At 45.1% G+C, this 19663-nt stretch overlaps 1 protein-coding gene, 1 non-coding gene and 1 pseudogene across 4 annotated transcripts in view; 2 read left to right on the forward strand and 1 right to left on the reverse strand.

Moving 5' to 3' along the window:
* HIF1A (hypoxia inducible factor 1 subunit alpha) overlaps positions 1 to 19663 on the forward strand; it is a 77607-nt gene that overhangs the window by 48764 nt on the left and 9180 nt on the right. For 2 of the 3 annotated variants that reach the window (XM_089687475.1, XM_089687473.1), the window contains exons 7-13: positions 1114 to 1220; positions 5081 to 5228; positions 10067 to 10290; positions 10372 to 10643; positions 11836 to 11958; positions 12041 to 12423; positions 13044 to 13152. In XM_089687475.1, coding sequence (XP_089543601.1) covers positions 1114 to 1220; positions 5081 to 5228; positions 10067 to 10290; positions 10372 to 10643; positions 11836 to 11958; positions 12041 to 12423; positions 13044 to 13152 — 1366 coding nt within the window. The remainder of the gene's footprint in view (positions 1 to 1113; positions 1221 to 5080; positions 5229 to 10066; positions 10291 to 10371; positions 10644 to 11835; positions 11959 to 12040; positions 12424 to 13043; positions 13153 to 19663) is intronic. The other variant, XM_089687474.1, reaches the window with a different exon arrangement.
* On the forward strand, positions 3129 to 3247 carry LOC149454465 (5S ribosomal RNA; annotated as a pseudogene).
* On the reverse strand, positions 17783 to 17901 carry LOC149454466 (5S ribosomal RNA). The gene has a single exon (XR_016314210.1). It is a non-coding gene; the product is annotated as a 5S ribosomal RNA (ribosomal RNA).

The following is a 19663-nucleotide window of genomic DNA, read 5'->3' on the forward strand; positions in this document are numbered from 1 at the left end:
AGATAGATAGATAGATGTGTGTGTGTGTAGATAGATATATAGATATATATTGTATGACAGATGCAATATCATGCGTCAGTGTGTGTTGTGTTTGATGATTTGGACTACACAGCGTTAACGGCCTATGACCAAGATTTGTATATTGTTGCCAATGCATCAGAATACGTATTACATGTGTTGCCATTAGCTTCTATGGGCACTAAAAAAAAACGTAAAAAAAGTCAGATTTTTAAAAATGTGGTGCAGTGTAGCAATAAGACAATATTTTACAATGGGGAAGTTGGACACATACAAACATAGTGCAGTGCAACAAAACACAACAGTGTAATGGGCCTTAAATCTTAAGTTCACCTTTTTGAAAAAAAAAATAAATTCACATTTTTCGCAAGTTAATACTTATGAATTTATTTCTTTTTCTAAAGAGACTGCAGAGCATTGCACCTGAGATCAGATCGCAGGTGCAATGTTATGCAGGCTATAGACGGGTCGTTTATTGGCCGAATTTTCATCCGCACGAAAAATCGGCCGGTTTTTTTTTTGTTTGTTTTTTTTTTGTTTATCGGCCGACAATTTAGCCTGCATTAGGCTCCTGCAGACTCTCAGGATAGCTGTGTGTCCATATCTCCGATACAGGCAGGCCATTACTTGAGAGCAAGAAGACCAGTGAACTATGAAAGCGCTCACCAGAGCCGTTGTAATTCGAGAACTACAAGACATCAGCCACAATGGCTGATGTTACTTTTGTAGTCTATTTATTCACTGGAATGAGGCAGCTGTGTGGGCTGTCCCTGTTTTACAATTGTCCCTGCCCGCCGTCACAGGGAGGGTGGGTTTCGGGGGGAGAATGTGCCACAAATGCTGGAACGTAATAATGTTCGACCCTAAAAATTGGTGGAACGTGTAACATGTTTCAAAGGTGAACTTATCCTTAAACAAAACAAAAAACTGGATACCCCCTATAACTTTTTTTTTTTTTTTTTTTTGTTAAGGTGCATTGGTTTTCTAGCTGTGGAGAATCCTCCAGCTGCCCATTTTCCTAGGATTAAGGATTTCTTGATTACGAATACATTTCTCTGCAGCCTTCAAGACATTGTGTTTTTGTTCTTTTCACAGAGTTACAGAGCTAGTGGGATATGAGCCAGATGAACTTCTGGGGCAGTCAGTGTATGACTATTATCACGCCCTGGACTCTGACCATCTGACCAAAGCACACCATGACAGTAAGTGCTGCGAGGATAATACAGTATCATTTTCCTGTTTTCTGTTTAATGCCCTGTATAACATTTAGTAACTATTACTAAGATAGACCGTGATGGTTGAACACAGAATCCTTAATCTTATCCTGCACTCCCCAGGACTGCTTAGTGCAATTAGTTCGAAGGTGAAGCACTGACTTTGGGTGCTTGTAGGGAACATGGGAGAAAATCTGTTGTGCCTCCTTTAGCCTTTTTGTTGCTGGCTTAATATAAATTTAGTCACTGCTTTACAATACCAACAACATCTGTGTCTCTCAATATTTTACAGAGTAATGAGTATTTAAGGGAAGAACTTTGAAAGCTAATTTATGTAGAGAGCATAAAATAATGACCCTGCATTCAAATAAAAGTACCAGGATATATATTCATATAATTGGCCCCCTAAGTCCTGGCACTCTTTTGCCACAATGGCATCCGCTTACTGTAGTTGAGTGTTTCCTCCAATACTGCCCAATTACCATTTATAGATGAATATTGCCACTGTACCTGTGGTGTGGACACTGCTAGTGACAATATGTTAATCAGAACTTTAACCACTTGGTCTCTACTTTGAGCCATGGCCTTTGTGGAGAGATATATAGTGCAAACAGGAAGAGTCATTAACCATGATATGAAGAAAAAGCTCGGTATCTATTACTGACATTAAGTTTACCCCATAAATTGTCAATGCTATCAAGCTTCTGAAAATTCTGTACATTTGTTACTGTGCAGTAGTTAGCGCAAGACATTTGGTGGCTGGAACAAGTAAAAATTAAACTATACATTATTTCCTTAAAGCAGAACTAAAGTTCAGCTGTCAAAACTGTGAGTAGGCAGGCTCTTTATTGCAGTTGAGACATGCAATCACCTATCTACCTGCTCGCTGTCTTTTTTGGAATGTAAATATAGCTGCACATGGGCAGCTCCGCTTATATTGTCGGCATGGTCCCTGTTTGCTTAACCTTACCTGTGCAAATAATCAAAAGTAGTGTAGGAACTACATTCTCAAATCAGTGCGATTCCGACAAAGTCGGAAGTTGCAAAAATTAAAACTGATCCATTGCTGATCATTGAATGCGATTTGTCGTATGATTTGAACGGTCAAATCGCATGACAGTTAACATCAGTGTGAACCAGGGATTACTGTAGTACAAGTCCTGGCAGTGAACCTTCTACTCCCCAGAGCTTTGTAACAAACTCCTAATGCCCCCTTGTGAACGTTACACTTAAAGCGGAACTAAAGCCTCCTGTAGTTTACAGCGAAAGGAAGCTGCCTTGTTAGCCTGTGTTTGATCTGAAGTTGCCAAGGTGCTGTACATGTAGTCAGTTATGACACCAGTCATTTGAGTGCTTGGCGGTTTGGTTGAGGGCACAAGCAAATGACTGTTATCATTCATGGCATGTCTTGATTTGTTTTTGAAACAGGTAAATTGATGGTTTTATTTCTGTTTTAAACCCGTGCTTTAAGGGTAACTCCACTTTCGTGGGAAAAAAATTAGCAAAAAAAAAAGAAAAATATACAGCATGCACAATTGTGACTCAAGTCATATTGTGATTGAATGTTATTAAAAATTACTTTTTCTTTTCAATCTGCAGCACTATAATTTTCTGTAAAATGCAATGCAGTATGTCTATCTGGAGGTGTTCTGAACTGAAGATGTTATACAGAATTCCCCCTGAAAATGTAATTTCTTTATTGTACATCATGGGACACAGAGCAGGCTATTCATGGCTATGTGGGTTATATGCCAACTATAGGTGAATGGACACTGGCAGATTGCCATGGTAATCTGACGGTGTTTGCATTTAATGATAGACCAGTGCTGTCCGGTGTTTCTGGGCCACTGCGTTTGTCTGGCATTGCAGCTATTCCTGGTGGTGGAGTTGCAATGGATTTATGGCCGCATCACCCTGAATGCGCCTGATCTAATCTGAACTCTGAAGCTAAGCAGGGTCAGATCTGGTTGGTACTTGGAGGGGAGACTGGCTGGGAATACCAGGTGCTGTAAATCTTTCCCCTGCTGTGTTTTGAGAATTATCTTGGGCAGAGGGTGCTAGGGTAGTCTTTGAGGTTATTTGCTCCATCTTTAGCAGCAGAAACCTAATAGGTTAAGTATGCCTCTTTGGGACCTTTTGGGTCATCACAGAGTTATCAGGCTTTGCCTTGGAGCAGAAGTTATGGGCTCATTATTGTAGGACACTCAACAGGTTTGCAGGCCCAAAACCAAACTGGGACGTGAGGTCTTTCTTGGATCCCAAGGCACTAGACATAAGTGTAGGTGTCTTGTTTTTTCAGATGGGATTGTGCCAATCAGTGGTGGCCTCTGCAAAAGAGAGATTTTGGGTGTCCATAGTCCTCAATAACATATCTTCATGTGCCAATTTTTCAGGCTCATCAAAGGTTTCTGCGACTTGCAGTAAAGAATCGCCATTTGTGTTTTGGGGCACTGCCCTTTGGGTTGGCCACAGCCCCTCCGAGTGTTCACAAAGCTCCTAGCCCCGGTGCTGGGCTTACTGAGGATGCAAGGGTGTGAATACCAGAATAACTTTTATGTTCCTTTCCTCAGGGAGCAGTTGGTTCCAAGTTTAAAGCGAAATATAAGAAGCAAAATGTATCCTTTGATACGTCTCTGCATGTATCTACGTTGAAGCGTTGTGCAGTTCCACTCTGGAACATTCATGTCTGTCTGGATCATGAAGATCCAATCACTGGATTGTCGGAGGGCTTTGTCCCAAGAGTATTGTAGAGTCCAAATTGGTGGTTGTTCGGATCCTGGAGAAGGGATCATTTTTCCTTCCAGGGATATGGAAGATAGCAACCATCGATGCCAGTTTCTCCGGTCGGGGGGCTGGTTTGGAGGTGGCTACAGTTCAGGGGACTTGATCGCCACAGGAGAGAATACTGCCCATCAATACCTTCGGGCAGTATGCCCTGCTCTGGATTATTGGATGAACCAGTTGCATCTACAACAAGTTAGGTTGTGTCCAGGTCGAGAGTAACACTGGCAATAAAGGTAGATGTCCTTAAGGACCAGTTCTCCCTAATCTATGCCTTCCACAGATTCAACTATTGCTGTGTCTTTGAGCAGGATTCAATCCATTGGATCTGCCAGTTAATCATTCAAGCCTGTGGTTTGAAAGGGCAAGGTCCCATCCTTTCGGGTGAGAGCACATTCTACCAGCAGTGTTGGGGATCTTGGGTTATCAGGTGCCAGTTGCTCAAGTTTGCCAGACCAATACATGGTCTTCGGTTCATTCACAAGGTTTTACCAGGTGGATGTCAGAGCCATGCAAGATTCTGCCTTTGGCTGCAACATGTCATGTATGGCTGAGTAGGACCTTTGGGATTGATGGTGGTGGTTCTTATGGTGTCACCCACCCCTCAGTTGTTGTGTTTTTTCTTTTTTCTTTTGTTTTTTTTTAGGACATCCCACATAGTCATGAGTAGCTTGTGCATGCTTACCTGTTATATCCATTTCTTGGAGTACATCACAGGACACAGAGATCACTCCCGTCTTTCTGTAATTTAATTTCTTACTACAAAAACTGATGTACTTGTAGGAGGGGTTATATAGGGGAGGACATCTTGTTGACTCTGAAACAGTCAGTACAAAAAAAGGTACCAGATGTTCTGCTGAACCAAAAACTCCACCAATATATCAGCACTGAAAACCACTGATCTGTTTGATGTGCTTTTTCTGGCTAGGTGCACTTGAATGAACAATGGTGGATTCACAAGTGATACTGAAGAGTATGCTAATAGTAGACTGAATTTGTTTTAAATGAACATTGCACAAGAGACTTGTTCATTAAAGTTACCCATTTTTTAATTTTTTTTTCATTAGTGTTCACAAAAGGGCAGGTGACAACAGGACAGTACAGAATGCTGGCCAAGAAAGGTGGCTATGTGTGGGTGGAGACACAAGCAACAGTTATATATAACACAAAGAACTCTCAGCCTCAGTGTATCGTGTGCGTGAACTATGTCCTCAGGTAAGTGTCTATTAGCCCATATTATCTTTATGTAAGCCGATATGGTGTGTTGTAGAGCAGCCTTCCCAAAACTGATATTTGTTTTAGGACACTAACAAGTTGGATGGTTCACCAGTTTCTAGGTTCTCGTTGGGATTCTTTGGATTGCATTGTGGTGAATGCAGCAGGATGATTAAAGCAGAACTTTTTTTTTTTTCTTCAAGAAATAAAATTAAGTGTCTATGGTTCGTTAAATTTGCTTTTGCTGCATTACTCCTCTCTAGCACTGTCCTCCACAGACTCATCTCTCGTCCCAGCACCCAAGATCTTAGAATTGGGCTTTAAAGTTCACCTTTCGCAAGGGTCACCGAGAGCAAAGTAATCCCATTGGTGCTTGGTCGGCACATGCTCTCCAGCTCTAAAATTGTTATGCAGATTTCAGCTTATCTGAATAGTTGATATGTGCATATAGACAGGCTTCCTTCACACTACATGTGATAGTGCCTGGGCCTGGGGGACCAGGTGTCCAAATACCTGATACCTGAAAATGTGGTTTTCTCACAGAGCTTGCAAAGGCAATCGGGGCATTGTGCATTAGAGCACAGGTACTATCTTTGTACAGAAGAGTGCCTGCTGTGCACCTGCAGGGTCTCTCTCTGCTGTCTGTGACACTGTAAAGCAAAGTTTTTATATCCAGTGTATTCATATTGGATGCACTTTGATATGTTCTAAAGGATTCAGTTATGTATAAAATGGTAAACCTTCCCGCAAACTATCAGCGATCCAAACAGGCACATTGACAATAAACTTACGGTAAACTAAATTTTTTTTATTTTTTTTTCTATTTCAATGGTTTTTATTAAATTTTTTAAACCGTATAAACAGAGGCAATAAAACACGCCCACGCAGGGGCTATCAATTGCACAGATAAACAAAATGCAAAATAAAAAAAAAGGGAAAAACAATGCTCTAATGCCAACAGGGCAAAAGGTACGCCCATGCAGGGGCTATCAATGGCACATAAGTTACAAAACATTAATGTAACTGATTATAACAACTAAATGCAGCTGTCCAGTCACACCAAAAACAGAGAGAGAGAGAAAAAGGAAAAGAGAAAAAAAAAAAAGAAAAAAAGGGGGGGGCAAAGAGCAGGGATTCAAGAGCACCAATACTGAACACCATTACATCCCCAGACTAGCCGGGGGGAGTGAGGGAAAGGCATATTGCAACCACGGCTCCCATATTTTAAAAAATTTACGTTGGGAGTCGTTGCGGATACTCGACATCTGTTCGTTGAGCATCATAGTGGTCATACGATCCCGCACCCCCTGAAGAGGGACAAACGGACTCTTCCAGGCCTGAGCAATTGTTCTAGTGGCGGATAAAAACAGGAAGCCAACTTCTGCTGGTGAGCCAAGAGGCCCGTTATGGGGCAATGAAGCAAAGCATACCGAGCATCCTGGCGTATGGAGAGATGGAACAAGGTGAAAAGGAGGCCAAATACACGAGACCAAAAACAAAACAGTCTTGGGCATGACCACCAGATATGTAATACATCACCACGATGACCACAAGCCCGAAAACATTGATCACTACAGGCAGGGTTAGCCCGGGCCAACCGAGCCAGAACCCAGTACCAACGAAACAATACCTTTATAGGCTGCCTCCAGTGTGGTCGTATTAAATGAGCATTTAGCTATGAGTGACCAGGCCTTATTCCAGTCCTCCGGATCCACAGCCACTCCCAGGTTGCGCTCCCACTGAACAACATATGAAAGAGCAGTATGCGACGAGCGTCTGTTCAGAGCTGCATAAAGAAGGGATATAAGGCCCGGAGCGCCCGGACGCTGTTGGCAAAGCTGTTCAAAAGGCAGATTTCTGGTACAGGAATGCAGAAGTACCCCGCAGCGAGAGCAGCCAGTGTCGCAATTGAAGATATCGAAAAAATTCCGCCGGGGGGATATTCCGGGATTCCCAAAGAGAGTCCCAGGTGGGAAAGGACTGAAAAATCAAAAAGTGTCGCACCTGCGAAAAACCATTAGTCACCCACCAAGAAAACACCCCTGGGTGATCCAAACCCGGGGGGAAAAGAGGGTTGTAATAATTGGGAGCAAAGGCAGAAAAGGTGACATCAGACCACCAGAAAAACGTACCGAGTCCCAAACTTGTAGGCCATGAAGTAACATCGGACTCGGTGCCATAGGGCGCAGGGCAGGGGGAAGCCATAGAAGCGTCGACAGTGCGATAGGGCACAATTAGGTAGTTCCAACAGGACCCAGAGGGGGACGTCGGAAGAGGCGTGCAACATAGACAGCGGGGCAATCTGGCTCGCTTGATAATACTTAGTCACATTAGGCACCCCAAGACCACCCTGAAGTCTATGGGCAAAAAGCGTACTTTTGGATACTCTGGGGTGCTTATCGGCCCAGATAAAACGCATTAACTTCGCCTGAAGCAACCGAAGAAAATGAGGGGGAACCCGCACCGGGAGTGTGCGAAAATAATACAACAATTTCGGCAAGATGGTCATTTTCACCGAATTAACCCGTCCTATCCAAGACAGGTGTGGAAATTGCCAAGAATGCATAAGAGAGGATAGAGAGTAAACTAAATTTTTAATCGTGCCTGTACACTTTCAACAAGCTGGCCCAAACTAACTATTTTCTTTACTAATAGATGTGGCCACTATGACCGCTGTATAAACTGTATAAATCAGCCACATACAGTATACAGCGCTGTATTGTGGCAGTGGTATGGGGACTCCCTGTATGCTGCTGGAATAAACTTGAAGCGGGCTGGGTGCTTCTCAGCCATTGACAGGATGCCTTGTATTTTTATCAGTGAATACAAGGCTTCCTTTGATTGGCTGAGGCTAAGATTGTGACATGATTCACCCACCTCTTCATATCAGCCAATCGGAGAGTCTTGTATTGAAAAAGAGACTTTCTGTGAATGGCTGAGAAGCACACAGCTTGACTCCATTTTCTTCCGACAGTAGACGCGAAGTTCCTGTATTGCTGCTAGAATATAGCGCTGTATGCTGTATGTAGCAAAGGCTTCATAAAGTTTATACAGCTCTGAAAGCGGCCGCCTCAATTAGTTTGGGTCAACGCTTTCCTTTACTAACTATTTAAAGTGAAACATGGAAACATCAGGTTGGGCTTTAAGTCTTGACCATGGATTATTGCTGCCACTATCAGGTTAGGACACTGGCAAACTTGTTAGGACAGCCTATAAAATTCCTTCCACTCCCAGCATTCCTACATTTTTTTTTTTTTTTTTTTGAGTGTGCTGTGGTAATGGACAACCTACGTGTGTTTAGAGCAGGTTCCAGCTTGTAATTATGATTTTTCTTTGTTCTTGGTGGTTCTTCTGGAGAAATCCATTCTTCCCTGGCTGCATCATTGTGCCAGTATAATTGCAGCTCCCAGATTGCTTGTCCCTCAGCAGCATCTCTGAGAACCATACACCCCTCATATGGCCTGGCCTGTAACATTGCTTTGTCACTGGATTCTGCATTTGGTGCTTGCTCTTGGTGCAGCAGTGCAAAGAGGTGCAGTTAGTGACTTTACATGTCCAGGGAAGTCATGATATGAATACTGGTAGTTCAGTCCCTTTAGACCCTCTCCATGGAGGAGAGAGTGTGCCTTCCTAAAGTGGGTGAAGTGGTGAGTTCCTACCCAGTGGGGACTCGCCTGTACCCTGGTGTGATGAGTCTGGGGCTTTACATCTTCTCCTGAAGGGTTCCCCCACTTGGGGGTTGCAAGATTTTGGAAAAAAAATTGGTTGCAGTCATGGCCTAGCATGTGTGCTAGTAAAGTGTTTTTCGTGGCCATAAGCATAGCACACGTCACCACCTAAAAGTACACTTTCTTGCAAGTCCAAAAGTTCTGGATTGAATTGGGCATTCTGAAGATAATGGTGGCACCAGATTGACCCAGAAGGACTTGGTACTTGGGCATTCTCCAAATCCTACAGGACACTTCATGGGCACCTTTAGACTAGCCAGTCCTACTGTTGGCGCTACAGAAGCAATTCTTTGGCCAACCTCACTCCTAAGGTGCTTGCTTTTTTTTTTTTTCCCCCCTTCCTCAGGGCTATCAAATCTTCAAGGTGGGTCTCAGAACTTGGCAGCCTTTTCCTGCCAGGAATCCTTCCTTGTTTTTCATAAAGACAAAGTAGTTTTGGGGACAAGGGTCTCCTTTTTCCCCAAGGTGGTTTCCTCCTTCCACCTTAATCAGGACATCTGTCCTGCTTCAGAGCACACCAAAAAAATCTCCTAATATTTAAATGTAGTATATGTAGTACAAGTTTATATCTCGGCCACTGCTTTGATCCGAACCTCGGATTTTCTGTATGTCTTGCCTGCGGGTTCTTACAAGGTCTGTCCTACATCTTTCCACCATGTCTAGGTGGATTAGGCAGGATGTTATTGTAATGTGGCCATTACAAAGGAGTCTCTCTTCCTACAGCACAGTGGAAGCGGGAAACCCTTAGACAGGGATGGTAGGTTTGGCATCTTTTTCATATACAAATCGCACTACAGAAATCCTCTTTGAGATCAATCATTGCATGCTTCTTGGCGGGAAGAATGCTGCTTGCTTTGTGTGTTTTTTCTTTGGCAGCGCTGTCTACAGACAGAATAATGCAAATTTTCAAACACATCCCCTGCTATTTTCTGCTATTGTGGATGCAGAATCTGCATGTCTGAGTCGTTTGCCCCAAGTCCCTAGTAGCAAATGCAATCTCCACTCATCAAAGTATATGTTTTGTGTAGTGACAAACATTGCTTGCTTTTTTGTTTTTTTGTTTTTTTACAATTGACTTGGTGATTTGAATTACTTTTAATTTTTTTTTAGTGAGATTGTGGAGAAAGAGCTGATCTTGTCCCTTGGCCAGACAGAGTCCACGCTGGAGTCTGTGGAGTCTGCTGAGGTGAAGATGCCGCCGATCTTCACTAAACTGGATGAGGAGGAAGACACAGAAAGCCTGTTTGATAAACTGAAAAAGGAGCCTGAGTCACTTACTGTTCTTGCACCTGATGCTGGAGATGAGATCATTGCCTTGGACTTCAGTTCTAGTGGTGGGTAGCTTATTTGGAATTTGTCTGGATTATTCCCATCTCCTGAGCAGGATATAATCTGTGTGATCATCTTCTTTACAGTAGATTCGGAGCCCCAGTATAACGATGCCCCATTGTATAATGACGTTATGCTACACTCAACAAGTAAGCCTCCTGAAAACATCCTGGTGTCTCCGCTTCCAGCGCCAGAAAAGCCCAAGCCTCTGCGTAGCAATGCCGACCCTGCGCTGAACAGAGAGGTGGTGATCAAGATGGAGTCTAGCGCAGAACAGCTGGAGCTGGCTTTTACCATTCCACAGCTCTCCAAGCCATCTAGTCCATCAGAAATCAGCAGCGACCAGAGTTCCACAGAGGTGAGAATGATATTTTAGGATACTTGGTATAAGGAGTGAAGATATTTTGCGTATGCCGTGGCCTATAGAATTAAGGTGATATTAAAGCTTCGGGCTTTTTTTGTTTTGTTTTAAATAGAAACGTCATAATTGCCTGCTCTGTGCAATGGAATTGCACAGAGCTTTCTCCAATCCTTTTCTTCTCGGCTCCCCCTTGACCAGTGCCCCCAATAGCAAACCACTTGCTATGGGGACACTGGTGAATGCTCACTCCCGAGCCCCGTTCTATGCGTCTATAAGACACACAGAGCCACAGCACAGCCCTGCCCCTGCTCTTTCCTCATTGGCTCACTGACTGTGATTGGCAGCCAATGAGAGAGAGAGCCGAGGCTCTAGTGAACATTGCTGGATTGAGAGGGGGCTCAGATGAGTATTAGGGAGGATGTGGGGGGAACTACACACAAAAGATTTTTTGCCTCCATGCATAGAATGCATGAATATGAAAAACATTCAGCCTTTACAACCAGTTTAAAAGCACAGACCACCTTATTAAATTGGCCCATGTAGACAAGGGGCCCCAGTATATTACAATGCACTTGACCTTAGTGTAATGTGGTTCGCACACACATAGGTCTTTGCTGGCACCCCAGAAGCCTGCCCATTATACTCCCATATTGTTTGCCTGAACTTCTTCCTAATACCTTCCTGGGACATAGCAGAGCTTGACACATGCACTGTGTGCAGTCTCCAGCAGCTCAGCATTGCTGGGATAGGACAAGAGCTGACACCAGAATGCTGTGTGCTAGGTAAGCAAAATGGGAGTATATCGGCCAGGCTTCAGGGGAGCCAGCAGAGGCCTACAGGTGTGCTAATCATTTTTACATGGTATTTTGCAAAAAGGCACAGTGAATTGTAATATACTGGGGTCCTTAGTCTGCATGGGCTTTTTTTAGTGCGTTAGTACCCACCACTCTTGTAGCTCAGTCTTGTGTCTTATGTATCCACATTTTAGACTCAGCACAGACAACCTTCCTGTGTTATGCACGTCATTCATATTCTTAGGATGTGATTGCTATCAAAATAGCATTTTCGAATGCTTGGTCCTTATAGGTTGGAAAATCTGTACCAGACTGTGAAAGACAGTATACATTTAGAAATCTGCTAAATTTTATCCAGAATACCGATATTCTTTCCCAATGCCTTCCCTTTGCAGCCTGGCACTCCTGCAGAATATCGTTTTGATGAAGATATGGACATTTCCCGGGAGTTTAAGATGGACTTGGTAGAGAAACTTTTTGCCATTGACACAGAAACAAAGACTCCATTCTCTACACAGGTAAATTTCATGTGTGTTTGATACAGTGCTAACCAGTTGTTCATTGTGCAGTCTGTTGTTAAATTATTTTATCTGAATTCAGGAAACAGACTTGGACCTGGAAATGTTGGCTCCATATATCCCAATGGACGATGACTTCCAGCTAAGAAGCTTTGATCAGCTTTCTTCCCTGGAGACTGATTCCAGTCATCCGCAGTCCCTGGGAAGCATGACCAGTCTCTTTCAGCCCTCTACTGCTTCACACACCACCGATCTGAAACCAATCACCACAGAAGCCATGAGCGATCCAAAAACCATCATTGTGCACCCACCTACACCAGCCATTAAAGAGGTGCTAAGTACCCCTTCTTCTCCATATAATGGAAACCGAAGTCGCACAAGTTCTCCTGTGAGAACAGACAAAGCAGCTGAAAAGGACAGATCCCGCCCTGGAACTCCCAATATAACAAGTTCACTAAATAAAAGGTACATCTTTTAATCACAGGCTTTAAGAAAACAAATGTAACATGTACGACTGAAATTCCAATGTGTTCTGTCGGTGAGCATAGAACGTTTGATCACATGTGGCGTAAACTACACTGTTTGGTGAATGGCTCATCATTTGCTGCAAATAATTGTATGAATTTCATCAGCGCTGCAATTTAATACTTTCCTCAGTCACTGCAGGTGACCCCAATTTTCCTTCCAATTGCCTAAAGGATGGATTGTCACAGTTGTTGCTAAATTAAAGTATATCCAAAGGCAAAACATATATTTTTTTTGTGTGTGTGTGTGTATACATGCAGCAGTTCACTTCCTGTCCAGTAGACAAAACAGGAAGTGAGGAAAACTCAAATGTCATCAGAACAGGTTGGCCAATTGAAATATTTCACCTGCTTTGGTGACTCAAATTTTGAAATTTCCCTCACTTTAATCCGGGGGACAATGATAATAGACACAGTATATCTCCTTAGCAGGGACACAGCATTCAAAACTTGGCATGGGTTCTGATCCTTCCATACATCTAAAACAGGAAAAAAAAAAGTTTGGATATGCTTTAGATTTCGGTATTATTACATTTGAGGCTGTTTTTGCACGTTTTGCAGATCTGCAGTCCTGGATGATGAATTGAGCCCAAAGATGATCGCTTTACATAATGTCCAGAGAAAACGCAAAATTGAAAGCGATGGCCCTTTGTTTCAAGCAGTGGGACTAGTAAGTGTAAAATAAAATTAGTCTCTTTACATACACTATACAAAAGATTTTTCGTTTAACCAAGAATCCTTCGCTAGTTTTTGGTCCCTCTCTGTTAGTAGCAAGGAGCAGTCCGCCTCAGATTCTTTTGTGTTATTGGGAGAAAGTTTTAGATTCTATCACAACATCATCTACTGGTGAAATTTGGGAACTGTTGTCTACAATGTTAAGCGGCTGTCTTCCAAAGATCGTACTTGAAAGATGAGGATGCTCCTGCTTGCTGCTAAATGAAGGGATTGGAATAAGTTGTGGTTACATTTTAAAATGTGAGCCCTATTTATAAATAATGGCCGTGATCTTTGTTGCCATTTAATTTATTTATTGTATATTTGCCTGTAAGTTGGCTTGACTTAATATGGAGCAGGATACTGCAGCATCCATGGCTAAGTAGCCTCTAGCTTCCTAGGCATTGCAGCTGCCTAGCTTTACCTGCGCTAGGTGAGAAGAGACTATTTAATATCCTCCTATTCAGAGAAAAAAAGTCTTGGAGCATTATGCAGATATGTACTGTGGATGTTCTTGGTCTGCTGGGTGTGCATGCAAGCACTTTTTTAGTGCGAAAAGGGCCACAGAGAGTACAAATATTTGTAGCGTACGAGATATCAGTTAAAGTAGAACCATGGGCAAAATAAAAAAGATGACATATATGATGCAGTCTTTTAATAACATTTAAACAACAGTATTTGATTTTTTTGAGTCCTTTCTTTTAACCTAGATTTAGTAGATCTGTTGACTTTCCACTTCCTGTTTATCCTGCTGCATTGTCATCCTGTGAACAAAGTAGTCCAAAATGGACATGCAGTTTTCACGCAGACTTTATTAAAGAGCAAATAAAGCTCAACTCTGGGAATCACAAAAAAACTGCCCTTGCAGTGCCCACTCTCCCCGTCACCAATTTCCCACCCTGCACTGCAGGGGTTAAATTTAACTTAACTCTAGGGTCAGAAGAATGTAATACTTTATTCCTTTAAAGGAACTTCAGTTTCATGATGGTGTCAAGTTCAATGTCCTGGGTGACCATTACCATATTTTTTTGGCAATGTTCCTGAATACAACCTTTCTGGACTGATTTGATGTTGGTACTTTAAAGGTGTTATGTATGTCTCTCCCGCTGGATCCTGTCCATTATTTACTGGGCCTGTCCTTTTTCTGGTGTTGAAAAACCCATTAAAAGTTTGATTTCCTACATTCTTTTGGCTGCTAAGAGGGCCATCCCCGATATGTTGGCTGTCAACTGACCCACCATCCTGTCTCCAATTCTTATACCTTGTAGCTGAAATCCGGAGAATGGAATGCCTAACCGCCACTATTAATGATGCTCTTCCGTAATTTAATAGAATTTGGGAAATCTTGGACCAGTCTGAATATGGAGAGTCATTACCTTGATTTCTGTCTTTTTTTTGGCCATCTTATATACTGCTGAACTATTTCATTGCGCCCTTGATGTGTAGACTTTCATCATAGGCCCCCGCATATGTTAGGACGTTTTGTCGATATGGTTTTACTGTCTGATTGCTAACTATGACATAAGTCAAAAAACAACACTAGTATGTAGACTCTGGACCGTCTGATTCTGTAATGCCTGTGGAGATTTTATTCTCACTTTATGCAGCATATCATGATTACTATTGACTTTTTTTTTACCCCTGTGTTGTCTATTTTTTTTTAAACTCAATAAAAATATAATTAAAAAATAGCGGGATACATTTTGGCCTAAATTTATGAAGAAAGATTATTTGTTTGCAAAATTGTTTAACAATCTAAAAACGCAGTTATTTACCTATTAACTGTATTTCCAGGAATCTTCTAGGACAGCTCACTTGAGAGGCTCCTCCCAGGAAACACCCGCTCCACCTTTTTCCTCTATAAGTAGCCTCTCTCCCAGGGGACCCTCAGTATAAGAATATGACCGAAGGCCTAGGAGAAAGCATAAAAATGGTAGTAGAGACACAATGACGATTTCAAGCATGACGAAACCCTAGTACATAATCACACAGCAATCGGGAGGGAGTTACGCTGTCCTAGAAGATTCCTGGAAATACAGTTAACAGGTAAATAACTGCGTTTTCCCGAGTCATCTTCTAGGACAGCTCACTTGAGAGGAGTAGAATAGAAATACATGCTCTAGGGTGGGCCCTTTGTTCGTAGGACCTTCCTGCCGAACACCTGGTCCTTGCTGCCGTTTAGGTCAAATCCGGAGTGTCTAGCGAAGGTGGCGAAACTGGACCATGTTGCGGCATTGCAGATCTGTCCAGGGGAGGCCCCCGCCTTTTCCGCCCAGGTGGCTGCGGTGGCCCTAGTCGAATGCGCCTTTAGGCTGGCCGGTGGTGACAGACGCAGCTCTATAACCTTCAGAAATGGCCTCTCCTACCCATCTTGTGATGGTGCCTTTGGAGGCACTGTCCCCCTTCCTTGGATCATCAATTCTGCTGTAGTCTCCCTCCAGGGATGGTATTATTTCTTCCTGCGACTTATGAGAATGTGACGCAACCGTAGGTAGAAACGCCGGATCCATGCGGAGGATGGTTCTGTCCCGCAGGCTAGTGCAGTATGGTTCTATTACCAACAGATCTTGCAGTTCGCTGACTCTGCGGGCAGACGTAATTGCTACAAGCAGGATGGTTTTAGGAGTCAAAAAGTCTAAAGGAGCACACCTCCAAAGGCTCAAAAAGGTTCTTGCTGAAAAAACTCGTCAGAACTGTGCCCAGGTCCCATGTAGGGTGCTTCGGCGTGGGCAGGACTCGGCGCCTAGAGATAGCTCTCAGGGACCTGATTACTAATGGGTCTGCCGCCAATCCTAATTCCAGAAAGTTTGATAGTGCTGCTACCTGCACCTTAAGGGAATTTGCAGCCAGGTTCTTATCTACCCCGGCTTGGAGAAATTCCCATGCTGTATGTAAGATGGGAGCCCCCGGCGACCCATTCCTATCTTTCCAGGCGGAGAACTTCTTCCAAGTTAATCATATACGGCGTTTGTCGATTTCTTCCTTCTGTCTAAGATGGTGGCGACCACTTTCTCTGACAGGCCTTTCCTGGCTAGCCTGTCCCACTCAGTAGCCACGCTGCTAGGGAGAGTTCTCCTGGGTGAGGGTGTAGCACCTCCCCTTGCCCCCCCGTAAATCGTGTGAGGGCGGTATCATCCATGGGTCCGTTGAGCTTACTTCCTTCAGCTGGGCAAACCATGGCCCTTTGGGCCAAAACGGTACAATCAGGATGACTTTGGCTTGGGATGACTGAATCTTCTGCATCACTTCCGGCAACAGTCTGAACGGAGGAAACCCATAGAGAAGGTCTCCCTCCCAATGCGGGGCTAATGCATCTCTCCCTGCACTCCTGGGGTCCTTCTGCAGGCTGCAGTACCTCCCCAGTTTTGTATTTTGGCTGTTGGTGAAGAGATCCGCGGAGGGAGTGCCCCATCTGGCGCAGGTTTGATTGAATGCTGTACGGCTGAGGCACCACTCTGTCTGAGTGACCTCTCTCCGGCTCATTTGGTCCGCCAACTGTTTGAGATATCCTTTCAGATGCGCTGCTATGATGGACTCTAGGTTTGTCTCTGCCCAGCTCAGGAGGGTTTCTGCCAGATCCATCAGTCTCGGGGCTCTCGTGCCCCCCCTATCTGTTTAAGTACGTGACAACCGTTGCGTTGTCGGATAAGATCTGAACTTCCTTCCCCTCTCGTACCCTGGAAAGCCAACAATTCCTTGTAGTTTGATGATCTGTCCGAGATTTCCGCGTCCCACCTGCCCTGGGCCAGGCAGTCTTCCATGTGAGCACCCCACTCAGACATACTCACATCTGTGGTGATTCTTTCCGGGCTGACCTGCAGCCATTTTCTCCCAGCCTCTAAGGTGTGGATGTTCTCCCCCCCCCCCCCCTTTTAGCGAATTCCTCATGCGTGTGAGGCGGATCCTGGAATCTAAGGCTGCTTGGCTGCCATCCCAGTGGGAGAGGACATGGTCCTGCAGTATTCTGGAGTGAAACTGCCCATTGCACTCCGGGTATGGCAGCTGTCATGCGCCCCACTAACCTCATTGCAGCACTGGCATACTAGGGCCAATTAACCTACCAGCATGTCTTCGGAGTGTGGGAGGAAACCCACGCAGTCACAGGGAGAACATGCAAACTCCAGGCAGGTGGTGCTGTGGCTGGGATTTGAACCAACGACCCGAGTACTGTCAGGCGGAAGTGCTAACCATTTAGCCACTGTGCTGCCCATCCGTGCAGGTCGCCATCCCCCGTTGGGTATAAGCAGGTATTCTTGGAATCCAGGGCATACCTCAGATACGTGATCCTTCTGGGAGGTATTAGCTGGGATATTCCCCCCCTATTGATTAGCAATCCCAAGTACTCTGGGAAGGAATTTGTGCACCGTACGTGGGATTCCACACCCCTCTCTGTATTTGCAAATAAAAGTAGCGGTTCTGCTCGGACATTGGTGAATATCCTTGGAGCCGATGACAGACCGGAGGGGAGTGCATGAAAATGGGAGTACCCAGAGGAAACCCCTGCAAGCGCGGGCGAACACTCAAACTCCATGCAGGGGGCGCCACGGTCGGGGACCGAACCCACAACCCATACACCGCAAGGCAGACGCCTACAGCACCTGGTATTCCCAGGCGGTCTCCCATCCAGGTACTAACCAGGCCCTACGCTGCTTAGCTTCCGAGATCAGACGAGATCGGGCGCATTCAGAGTGATGTGGCCGTAGGCCGCCAACCACTATGGCTCAGGAGAGACCAGAACTCCTGGACTCAAACAGTCTGAGAGTCTCTGCCACCAAAGGAGCTGGGATTACAGATGCACGCCCCTGCATGCTGCCTCCGTTGAACTGAAATAGAATTGTTGCCCCTGCGCCTTCCAGCGCAACCCTGAGAAACTTCTCTGATTCCTCCCTTATCGGGACCTGCAGATATGTGTCCTTCAAATCCATCTAAGCCATCAATACGCCCTGGTGGCAGTAGTTCTGTTCACTGTGTGTATGGTCTCCTTGCAAAACTTTTTTTTTTGTTTTTTGTTTTTGGTCCCACGAACTCGTTCCCCTTTTTCAGGTTGAGTATCATTCCGCAGGTTCCCAACGCCTTCCTTCTAAGGAAGAAATGGGAGTAGAAAACCACTCCCCCTCTCTTCCTCCTCCAGCTGGCAAATTACATTCTGCCCGAGCATCCCATCCAGGAGGTCTACTAACATGTCCGCTTTTCCCCTGTCCCTTGGCAGGGGTGTTGCGAAGAACCTTTGAGGGGGGGTCTTGAGAACTCTATTCTGTAGCCATTCGGAATGCATCTAAGATAAAGTGTTCCGAGTGATTTTTAGCCACTGTATGTGGAAGTGTCCCAGCCTTCCTCCCACTTGGCTCCTCCGGTCACTTGGACCGGTTCCTGGATCTATCCTGGTTGGGGTTGAAGAGGAAGTCTTCCATTCCCCTTGACTAATCCTTGATCCCCAACCTGTGCCTAGTCTCCTTTTGTCGTATTTAGAGGCAAGATCCCCCTGCCAAGATTCTAACCAGATAGCTCTTCTGGCGGAATTTACAAGCGCAGTAGACTTTTGCTTGTAAATCAAATAGCTTCCATCGATGCGTCTGCAGTGAAAGCCACAGTTTCCCCTAAGACCGGCAGCGACTCCTGGATCTCTCCCGCCAAGGCGCCTTGTTCTAGAAAGAGGAGCATCTGGCCTTGGGCAAGTTAAGAGTAGATTTTGTGCCTGAGCCTGGGTTTGATCCTGGGCCTTTTTGCAGTGATAGACTAAGTTGCTTCTCTCTGAGCCACACGGAATGCTGTCCCCCCGGTGCAGCATCTTCTTCCTTGAATGGGAATCTCCACTTGAGGTATTTGGGAAAGAGCCTCCTTTTCCGGCTCTTCCCATTCCCTTCTGATGGAGGACCATAAAGTAGAATACGCATGGACTGCAGGCCGCTCTTCCCTTTTTTTTTTTTTTTTTTTTTTCAGACCTGCATACAGCTGGTCATGGAGGGAGAGATCCGGTTGTTCCTCCTCCAGGTCATCTCCCTGAGGTGCCTGGTTGGGGCTTTGTCCTGGGCGGGACCCGGACTCTTAGAAATCAATGCATGTACAGGGAGAGCATGCAAACCATGCAAAGCATGCAGGAGGTGTCATAGTCGGGAATCAAACCCACAACCCATTCACTGCAAGGCAGACATGCTAACCACCAAGCCTCTGTGCCACCCCCCTGTGGGTCCACCTGGGGATGAGGAACATAGGGCGCCCATCCGCCGTGCAGCCCCCTTGGGGCCCCTACGTGGCCCCCCAGCACCCAGAAAGCCCCTAGGTAGTGTAGGGAAGAAGGGCAGGGGGGAATGAGAGGGCGGGCGGGGTGGTTGTGGCAGCCAAAAAGGCCCTTACCTGCTGCCGGCCTCCCCCAGCCTTGACGGATCTGCCTCCATCCTTGCCGCGAACTCCCCCTTGGTGCGGCTGTTTTGCAGGGCTTAGCGGGCTCCGCCCTCTCCCTGGGGTCC

The sequence above is a fragment of the Staurois parvus genome, unplaced genomic scaffold (assembly GCF_062004578.1).
Source record: "Staurois parvus isolate SC_StPar_1 unplaced genomic scaffold, SC_StPar_1.0 ptg000426l, whole genome shotgun sequence".
In the NCBI taxonomy this organism is placed as follows: domain Eukaryota; kingdom Metazoa; phylum Chordata; class Amphibia; order Anura; family Ranidae; genus Staurois; species Staurois parvus.